The 10974-nt window shown below is 33.6% G+C and overlaps 1 protein-coding gene across 1 annotated transcript; it reads left to right on the top strand.

Moving 5' to 3' along the window:
• Positions 1-469: 469 nt before the first annotated feature.
• Positions 470-8490, top strand: LOC6053009 (nucleolar complex protein 4 homolog). Its single transcript, XM_001869136.2, has 5 exons — positions 470-734; positions 831-948; positions 1018-1974; positions 7023-7216; positions 7286-8490. The coding sequence occupies exons 1-5, from the start codon at positions 588-590 to the stop codon at positions 7403-7405; spliced, it is 1536 nt and encodes a 511-aa protein (XP_001869171.1). The 5' UTR covers positions 470-587; the 3' UTR covers positions 7406-8490.
• The last annotated feature ends 2484 nt before the right edge of the window (positions 8491-10974 follow it).

Consider the following 10974-nt stretch of genomic DNA (forward strand, 5'->3'; position numbering starts at 1 on the left):
CATCTTCAAAACTAGCTAATTTTTACATACTTACCTTGTTTTCACAATGTTATAATAGATTTTTCACGGATGAAATTTAATTTTGTTGCAGAAGGCTTCTTTTCGCGCCGGAAACTTGGCGTGCTTTGAATTTTCCCCCCACCACCCGTACACCCTAACCAAAAATCATGGATTCTCAGAGTAGGAATTTTTCAGTTCAACTCATATAACCATTTTTTGTTGGGGGGATATTGATTTTTAACCCATACAATACCCCATCCAGTTTAGTCGTGCACTTTTGCGACTCGCGATGCCAGCTCCACCTATATGTCGCTCCGTAATGTGTGACTGTGTGCGTGAGAATAAAGTTGGTGAAAAAACCCAACTTTATTCTCACGCACACAGCAAAACAGGCTGTGCCGCAGTAAAGAAACATTGCACGCTCATACAAAGTAATTGATTTAGGGGTTATTTTTACCGGGACGTAAAACTCGTGTGTCGGTCGCGTTGCGTGCATTTTTTTTTAAATTAAAAAGTCCTTCCTTCACCTCATTGGAAACCATCACTCTCCTCGTTTGGTCTCGGGTGAAAAAGTGTGCTGGGCAAAAATGTCGTCTTCTCCTGTGCCAGCTGCCGGTGCCAATTCGCAGGCAGCCAACAAACACCTCACGAAGCAGCTGAAGACGCGGGCGGTCCAGTTTCTCGATGCACCGCGGAACGGAGCGCTGCTGGAGGAAATTGTGGCCAGTTTTAAGGTGAGTGGCGTCGCAACATTTTGTTGGTGGAGGGGAGGGGGGGAGAAGTAGGGTAAAACGGGTTTTTCATGGTGGTGATGCATTTTTTCCCGACAGGATTCCTGCGCCCGGATGGCCTCTATCCATCCGAGTTTGCTGGCGTTGGAACTGGTCTTTACGGAGTTGCTGCGACGGAACGAAATGCGAATCGAGGTGCAGCCGCTGAAGCCTGTTGGTGAGTTCGGTTCGTCCATATTGTTGGTTGGAGTTTCTTTGTTATCGGATGTTTTTTTTTTTCTTCCAGCGGAATCTTCCGAGCTGGCCCACAAACAGTGGCTTCAGAACCAGTACAAAGAAGTGTTTAGTGCCATTGTGGAGGGCGGATGTGGCCACGAGCGGCCAACCGAGAGTGCGCTGGCTTTGGCCACTGCCATGAAGCTGATCGCGGCGGAATGTCAGAGCCCGCTGGAGCTCACAGCTGGATTTCCGCTGGCCAAGCTGAAACTGCTGCTCCAGGCGTTGCTTCCGTCGGATCGGCCCAACGCGAACCTGATAAACCGCTTCCAGGAGTACACCGTGCACCAGGATGTGGTCTACTTCTGCTGGAAGGTGATGCCGTCGCTAGCTCCGAAGGAATTCGCTCCCAACTCGCAGTTTGTCCAGAACTTCCTGACCCTGTTCAGTGCGGTTTGCTTCAGCAAGGAATTCCTCGAGGAAACGCCCTGCTTTTTGTGCATCGAGCTGCAGCAGCTGGACTACGCGTACATTCGCAAACACATCAACAAAACCTGGTCCTGCATCATGAACTGGACGCACGACGAAGTGTCGCACCGACAGCTGCTGGTTCTGCTGCTGGAAAAGGTCCTCATCCACCTGGACAAGCCGGTCCTCCTGACAGATTTTCTCATGGACTCGCTGGACGTTGGCGGTGCCATCAGTTTGCTTGCCCTTCAGGGCATCTTCGTGCTCATCCAGCAGCACAATCTGACCTACCCGAACATCTACGAAAAGCTGTACTCCATGTTCGAGCCCGAGATCTTCCACGCCAAGTTCAAGGCACGCCTGTTCTATCTGGCGGACATCTTTCTCAGCTCCAGTCACCTGCCGGAGGGTCTGGTGGCGGCCTTCGTCAAGCGGTTGGCGCGGCTGGCCCTGATTGCACCCCCGCAGGACATTGTGATCATTCTGCGCTTCATCGGGAACCTGATCATGCGACATCCGGCGCTGAAGCGGCTCATCTTTCATCCCAATGGAGGGGAAGGTGAGTGAAATTGAGACAACGTATTTTTTTTCGTCTCAGTGAGCTGATGATGAAGTACATCTACAACGGATAAGCTGACTTGTGCAGCGAAGTTTTTCGACGTCAAAAGACAAAACAAACTGTGATTTAGATTCAAGCTTTTCTGTTCCTATCCTTTTACTAATTCCCTTTTTAGAATATCCAATTTCATCTAAATGAATAGTAGTGTAAATCGTTGGAAGGAATTTCAAAACTTTTTTACGTCATAACAAATACGAAAGCATGAAATGATTATTTACTTATTCGTTTGATATCTATTTAAACATAAAAAATAGTTCTTAATTTTTTTTTTAAATTGGCGTGTTGTTACCCGTTTTTTTGGGCCTATTTCACTTTGGTTATTTAAGGATATTGAACCGATGGTTGAATAATTCTCCTAATTTTTTAAAGTTTTTAAATTGCTGTTAATGATTTTCAGATAAGCTTGAAAGGAACGCCGCCCAGAAAAGTTGCGTATTTTGTTCTTGAACCCCCTATGAAATGTTGGCTATCAGCATTTGACGATGCCTGCACCTGGCATTCTTGGTGAAAAGATAAAATTATTACATTATTTGAAAATTCAAAATGCAAAATTCAAAACCTCAAAAACAAAAAAAAAAACTTAAATTCTAAAAAATGTCAGGTCTTGAATTCATAAATTAATAAATTCTTTAATTCTTAAACCCCCAACATTTAAAAATTCTAAGCTCCTAAAACCTAAACACTTACCAAAACACAAATTTTGAAATATATTTGCAACAGCCTTTTAAATTATAGATAGATTTTTTTAAACTCTGAAATTTAAAATTTTTGAATTTCCGAAAATTATTATTTTTGTTATTTTCAATATTTGAATTTAAACTTCGTTGAATAAAAATTTTACTAACATTTTTTTAAAATGTTTGTATTTTTGAATTAAAAAAAATAGAGTTAATGATAATATCAATTTTAAATTGCTCTTATTTTTTTAAACATTGAATATTTAAAATTTTAGAAATTGTATTTGTTGCAATTATTTTTTTAGTTTTGTTTTTAATTTTATTTATTTGAAATATAAATTTCTGATTTTTATTTTTTGAATTTTTGGCTTTATGAATATTTGTGTTTTTTTCTTGCGGGTTTGGTTGAACGTTTTAGTTTTATTCTTTCTAAATTTCAGAATTTTTCGATCTGTCGAATTTTGTAATGTTTTCATTACAAATTTATATAAATTTAAAAATTTCTAAATTTTTGAATCAGTTTCTGCTAGAAAATGTTTGGATCTCCGAAAATTGTTTTTAATTTTTAATTTTTTGAATTTTATAAATTTTGATTTTTGGAGTAATTGTTTTTTTTAGCTTTTGATATTTCAATTTTTAAATTTCTGAATATTTTTTTCTGAATCCCTGAATGTTTTTGAACTCTAGAATTTTAAAATCGGTTAGTTTTTAAATTTTGGTCAATTTTTATTTATTTGAATCTGTATTTTTTTTATTTTTCGAATTATATTTTTTGAGTTCGATTCTTCGATTTTTTTAATTTTTGATAGTGCGTCCATCCCGGGAATTCCCGGGACAAAAATCCCGGGATTTTTCCTAAACCGGGAATTCCCGAATCCCGGGATTTTCTATAATTTGTCCCGGGGATTCCCGAAATTGAAAAAAAAAATCATATTTTGGTCTGGAAATTCAGATTTGGTTGTGAAAATAGTAGAACAATAAAATGAATTAAAATTTGTATTCAGCAAATCTCAGCATTAAATTGGCATTTAAGGAAAAAATATTATAATTTGAATTACCAGGTCCGCAAAATGCCCAGTGCTTTACATTTTTTTCTCTATTATTTTATTTTTTTGAAAAACTGGATATATTTACGTATATTTTCGATTTTAAATTAAAAAAAACAATCTCATATCAAATCATTTATAATCAAACACCGGCATCTAGGGCAAATACGTACAAATGTAACGAATAAATACAGCTATTAAAGCAAAAAATATTTTCATGACGTTTTGGATTACTTCGGTTGAAACAGTAACAGAACAAAACAATTTGTACTTCTAAATGTATTGCTTTAAAATCTCCTGTACCTATTTAGACTGTAGTTCTGATTTTCCCTCGGTTGGCGGTAGTAACTTGAAGATAATTTGTAAAATATGTTTTATATAAAACAATGAATTCAAAACTTATCTAAAATTTTACATTGACTGGTATCATTTTATTTATTGTCGTTGTTTGTTTTCTAGCTGTTTTAGTCATGTCATATAAAATATATATAAAAGAAAAAAAATATGAAAGAATTCCAAAGTTTTTTTTTGAATAGGTCCTATAAACATATGGAAAACAAAAGCTTATTGGACCTTTAAAAAAAAAAAGAATTATGTAATTTGATTCGCAAATAAAAAAATAATTAATCATACTGGAATTAAAAATAGTAGTTGATATAAAATCCTAAACACCACAAAGACAAAAAATAATCTTTTAGGCTATTTTAAAACTGTCGTCTTTGTTTAGATTGAAGTGAGGATTATAACCATTTGATATTATTAAGCTAATTCAATGATGAAAACATAACAAATATAATGAAACATAGATTTTATTACTGATTCAAAAATTTCCCGGGATCCCGGGAAATCCCGGGATTCCAAAAATATTTTTCCCGTTTCCCGGGAAATTCAAAACCCGGGAAAATTGGACGCCCTAATTTTTGAATTCGTGAATATTTTTGTGTATTTCGTTTCTTTATTTCAGATTTTTTAAATTTTCGAATTCATTTTGTATATCAATATTCAGCAATTCCCCACGAAAACAGCTTGATTAAAAAAATGTGTCCGATCAGGCTTAAAATTGGACCGGGGGTTCATTGGTCGAAATAATTAGACCCGTATTTCTTTGTTTGGTCCTTAGGGTGACCTACGCCTGGTTAGGGTGGTCCGAAATAGCAATTTTTGTCGTTTTTTGCATAAAACATATACAGTCCAGACTCGATTATCCGAAGCCTCGATTATCCGAAGGTTTGTATGAAACTTTGGATAATCGAATCGCGAACAAAAATTTGCTTTCGTTTTTTTTATTTTCTTATTTTCAATAGCAAAATCGAGTTCTGCAACTCTATTTTAGTCAAATTTGAGTAATTGATTGCCTATTAAATTATGAAATGCTTTTTTTCAACAGTGAGTCGCCGCCATTTTGGCTGCCATCTTGGATTTAACAATTCTGGATCACTTTTGCATGGTTTAGGGGTTATGTTTAAGCTCGTCATATAAAAATAAGACAACGAATTTTTTTTTCCTGATTCGATTGTCCGAAGGGAAATATAGTCAAGGCCTTCGGATAATCGAGTCTGGACTGTATATCAAAAAATCATAACTCCGCGCCATTTCAAAGGTAATTTAATAATAGGGCTTAAGAAAAAAATGAGTTTTAAAAATCTAGCCCTACATTTGAGAAGGTCGTATAACAATTTGATATGCAAAATTGTAAAATTGTCTGGAGAATCGATTCCCACTACCGGGTTTCAAAGTAATTGATTTTTGTATTTTTTAAGGAGAGACATACCATCCTGCATTTTTCATCAGACTTTTTGTAACATATTAGGCTATTTCCTCAAAAATTTTGAACGAAAAAAAATCGTAACATCACCTTTAAATTTAAGTTTTAAACTTAAAAATCAAAAAATCTCATAGATGTGGCGTGTATTTTTGTTTCAGTGTATTTTTGTTTCAGTGTATTTTTTTCAGAAAGCCCGTCCAATTTCCTACAAGTTTGTCTTTGACCACTTTTTGATGCGACGCAACGGCTTCGAGATACAGCAATTTTTAAATTACAATATACAAAAATATTTAAATACCTTACGCCCTTCTCAAATGTTATTTTCGAGTACTATTGGCTCCATATGCACAAAAATGGCTTATATATGCCTAGAATAACATATCTATAAAGTTTCATTGAAATCTGAGAGGGTCGGGTACAAAAGTACCAGAAAAATTCCTAATTTGAGCTGGAATTGCTCGATAACATAAAAATTTATGCGATGACCTATACTTTTTTGGATACTAAAATTTGAAGCAACTTTCCTAAATTTTTGAATTTTGGGATCGTAAAGTTAGGCAGCTGCAAATATTTTTAGAAGTTTATGTTTCTGTCCAAAACAATATGTAAGTATTGACGAAATTTAGAAATGGTAAATATAACCAGAGGTCCAATCTTCAATGTCTCTTAGACAATTTTATAGCAAATTTTCTGAACTTTTCAAAAAAAATATTTTTAGAAATGGTCACTCATGGTCACTATTTTTTAAAATTTAAAAACTGCAAATATTTCGCTAAAATCAAACTTTCGGTGGCTATATCTTGAAAACGGAGCTCTTTATCAAAAAATTTGTAGAGTACTTTTCGATTGCAAATTCAATTTTGCATTAAAAAGTAATGTCAAACTTGTTTTTGCATAAATCTTCGATTTTTTTCCAAAAATGACTATTTTTTCAAAAATTCATAACTTGGCGGCAGATTTTTTGACCATGTTTCTCTATGGCTCAAAAGTTGCGGATTTTTGTCCCCTAAAACATATAAAAAAATCTCGAAAATAAAAAAATACGTATTTTGGGAAATTGAGTTTTAGTGAAAAAAAAGTTGATTAAAAAATCTGCATTTTTTTCCGTGTACCTATTTTTTTCTCAAAAGTCCTCAACAATACCTACAACTTTGCCGAAGACACCAAATTGATCAGAAAATTCACTCAAAAGTTACAGCTGTTTGAATATTTACATACCATTTTTGTATGGACAGCAGCCAAAATTGTATGGAGACTTGTATGGGTGAACCAATGACGCAAAATAGCTTATTTGGTCATAGGGAAGGCCCCCACAAAGTTTGAGCCAAATCAAAAAATACAAATAAAATCCATTTCCGGTTTTGGTAGAGAATTGCTCACCTACAAAAGGCCCACGTTAAATGCGCCCACTGCAATGGAAACCGCACTGCAAATTTCCGCGAATGCGACTGCCGTAAATAATGCTTCTCTTCTCTTCTTTTTTTTTCTTTTTTCGAACAGTTTCCCAGGACCCGTTCATCATGGACGAGCGCGACCCGAGCAAGTCGAACGCGCTGGACAGCTCGCTGTGGGAGGTGGCGACGCTGCAGTCGCACGTGCTGCCCTCGGTCGCCACCGCCGCCCGCTTCATCTCGAACCCCTTCCCCAGCGTCGAGTGGGATCTGGCGTCGGTGCTGGAGATTAACGAGAATGATGTAGGATTATGCGAGTGCGTGTTAAGAAAAAAAAAACTGAGTTTGACGTTGGAATCGTTTTCGTTTCAGATCTTCGACAAGGAAATCTCCAAGAAATCCAAAGAATTTGCCTTAAACCTGGAAAGACCTGCGTCGATGTTTTTGTACTGCGGCGGCGAAAAGAGCTCCCAGTACTGGAAGCTGTTTTAAAGTTTTGACCGTTTTCGCGTCGGCGGTGACCAGCCATTTACAAACACAAAACACACACTCTTATACTACTCTACACACTAAACTAAACTAAACTAACTTAGGCTTCCTTCGGGTAGGAAAAAGGAAGACAACAAAAAAAAAAAAAGAGGAGAAGAATTGCAGATGTTTTTTCGTTGTTGTAATTTTGGCTAATTTTCTCACACGGTAATTGTATACATGTATGATTTATGCGTAATACACTCATATTATGAAATATGCATATAAAGCTGATATTGAACAAGTTTAGAGAAAGAATAAAAACGGGATAATAAACCATACAACAGTCACCTACGCACCTTAAACATTCACGCTAGCATAAACAATAGTGTTTAAATGTAACAAAAGCAGACTTATTAATTATCGAATAGTAGCTATGCAAAACACACCACACACATAATAACTGAATTTATTATCAAGAATAATTCTAGAGACTAGCACACACTCACACGCGCAGACAAAAACAAATAAACGTTCCTATAGAGTTTAACAAACACAAACAATAGACGCAGCTCAGTGACTCTTTTCCTTACATTTCCCTCCCTTTCATTTTAGTTCAGAATAAACAATAATTGACAAAAAAAAAAAAAAAAAGAAAAACACTAACGCCACTCTATTAACAAAACAAAATAATAACCGCGGTTCGTGTTGATTGTTTACTTGAATGTTATTTATTGTTTAACCATAAAACCGCAAAAAAAGGTTAGGGGAAAGGCTTTCAAACTGCCAGCAGCCACAACAAAAAAATGTCACAATAAAAAAAAAATTATGCAGACAAAACCAGTGAAGAGAGAGAGAGAAAAAAAACAGAGAATCGGTACGATTTTGGAGCTTCGATTAGAACCGTAGGTTTAGGTTTAGTAGGATATCTTCAATTGAGAAAGAAAGAAAAAAAAAAATAACAGGAAATGGAAAAAAAAACCTTCGGGCGGAAACAATACCGGCTGGATTACGGTTTTCGGTTGAGCGACATGCGTGTGATACGACGAAGAAGGGGGGAAGGAACAGGAAAATAAATGATCCGTGCTATATTTAGTCACACTTCCTAACGGAAAAGAGTTTTTTTTATTGTATCACATCATGTTTTTAATCGAAATTTTTTGAACCAATTTTGAAATCAGCTCACCCTTTACTTTCGCATTGCTACGCCTATGCCTTTTCAAAACTTTCAATGTAGCTGTGAAAGCTTCACACTTCACATGATAACGGTGAAAGGAAGCTTTTATCCCTTAGTTCCGCTCAATACTTCGAAAAAAAGCACCTGAATCTTGATAGCTTTCGTTTGGAGCAGTTCTCTTTCCTATTATTTTTCCCTCCCAAAAATTTACTCCGCAAAAAAAACTGAATTTCAACATTAATTAATTTATTTAATTAAAAAATTAAAGAATTAAAGAATTAAAGAATAAAAGAATAAAAGAATAAAAGAATAAAAGAATAAAAGAATAAAAGAATAAAAGAATAAAAGAATAAAAGAATAAAAGAATAAAAGAATAAAAGAATAAAAGAATAAAAGAATAAAAGAATAAAGGAATAAAAGAATAAAAGAATAAAAGAATAAAAGAATAAAAGAATAAAAGAATAAAAGAATAAAAGAATAAAAGAATAAAAGAATAAAAGAATAAAAGAATAAAAGAATAAAAGAATAAAAGAATAAAAGAATAAAAGAATAAAAGAATAAAAGAATAAAAGAATAAAAGAATAAAAGAATAAAAGAATAAAAGAATAAAAGAATAAAAGAATAAAAGAATAAAAGAATAAAAGAATAAAAGAATAAAAGAATAAAAGAATAAAAGAATAAAAGAATAAAAGAATAAAAGAATTAAAGAATTAAAGAATTAAAGAATTAAAGAATTAAAGAATTAAAGAATTAAAGAATTAAAGAATTAAAGAATTAAAGAATTAAAGAATTAAAGAATTAAAGAATTAAAGAATTAAAGAATTAAAGAATTAAAGAATTAAAGAATTAAAGAATTAAAGAATTAAAGAATTAAAGAATTAAAGAATTAAAGAATTAAAGAATTAAAGAATTAAAGAATTAAAGAATTAAAGAATTAAAGAATTAAAGAATTAAATAATTAAAGAATTAAAGAATTAAAGAATTAAAGAATTAAAGAATTAAAGAATTAAAGAATTAAAGAATTAAAGAATTAAAGAATTAAAGAATTAAAGAATTAAAGAATTAAAGAATTAAAGAATAAAAAACTTCAAGACAATGCTGTAGAGCGAAAAAAAAAAATGATTTTTTTAAATAGTTTATATCAGATGTGTCAGGCCAGAGAGATTTTTTTTTGAGATTTTTAAAAAAGTGTCCACGTGGTTTATGGATGATCCCTTGAATATTTTGTAAAATTAGTATAGCCGATTCAGAAAAAAAATTCCGCACTTTGAGAAGAAATCAAAACTTGGCTTGAAAACTCTATATGGCTCTATAATGGCTTTAATACTGTCATCAGGGGTGACTTTGGGTCTGGAGGGTAAGATTGGGTCAAAGTGATTTTTATGGATTTTACCATTTCTCATGTTCTTCTCTATGGAACTAAATACATACTGTTACAGGGGAGCTGGGGTAAGACGGCCACCCCATTGTTTTAATATAAATACTAATGAATATTACTAAAATGTTTAGCAATACTGTTCCTCATGCTAAATAATAAAATAAAAATGTTTAAAAATTGAATTTATGAGCCATGATTTCAAGATTTGAATGCAATATCCTGCAATCCTGTCCAGTTGTTTTGCAATCATTAGTTTCCGAAATATCAAAGTTTCGACGAAAATATTTTTTTTTTTTGCAAAAAAAATATTTTGCGGTGCTGTACATTGGAATTTCATAAAAATTCAAAACATTTTTAAACAAGCCCAAACATGCTAAACATGATTACCAATGCAGAAAAATGCATTTTAGATTATTTTTAGTTGATTATACTTCTATTTTCATGGAAATTTTGAAGTTTTTTTAGAAAAAAATTTTTTGCCCCCTGACAAACTTTGAAAAATATTTGCAACGGCCTAAATTGTGTTTGTTTTGCAGTAAAAATTCACAGTTTTTCATAAAATGTGGTCGCAACAGTATGAAATTCACTGAGCCAAAATATGAAATTGTTTAAACGGAATTTTCTTCACATTTGAAACTAAATTTTTTCAACCAAAATAATTATGATATTCAGAGAAGTCTGTTGAACCAACCATATAGGTATTTGGGTGGATTTAGCAAAGTTATTAAGTTAATTTAAAGCAAAGACCGTCTTACCCCACATGGGTGGCCGTCTTACCCCGCGTATTCCATATAATATATGCACACAAGCATCGATATATATATATATATATATACAGCAATTCCATTTGAAAAGAGCCTAAACCAAAAAAAAAGTTCTCCGATCGGGCTCAAAATTTTTCTGGGGGTTCCTTGGCCAAAATAATTAGACCCGTATTTTTTTGTTTGGCCATTAGGGTGGCCTACATCGTGCTAGGGTGGTTCAAAAAATGGCAATTTTCGTCATTTTTCGCAAAAACCACTTTTTTCTAAAAATCAT

The sequence above is a fragment of the Culex quinquefasciatus genome, chromosome 3 (assembly GCF_015732765.1).
Source record: "Culex quinquefasciatus strain JHB chromosome 3, VPISU_Cqui_1.0_pri_paternal, whole genome shotgun sequence".
In the NCBI taxonomy this organism is placed as follows: Eukaryota; Metazoa; Arthropoda; class Insecta; order Diptera; family Culicidae; genus Culex; species Culex quinquefasciatus.

What these genes read in the sequence shown, in the direction of transcription:
- LOC6053009 (XM_001869136.2), top strand. Translation starts at nt 588, where the DNA reads ATGTCGTCTTCTCCTGTGCCAGCTGCCGGTGCCAATTCGCAGGCAGCC. An exon ending in GCAGCCGCTGAAGCCTGTTG is followed by an intron (nt 949 to 1,017) that starts GTGAGTTCGGTT and finishes TTTTTCTTCCAG; the next exon opens with CGGAATCTTCCGAGCTGGCC. An exon ending in TGGAGATTAACGAGAATGAT is followed by an intron (nt 7,217 to 7,285) that starts GTAGGATTATGC and finishes TTTTCGTTTCAG; the next exon opens with ATCTTCGACAAGGAAATCTC.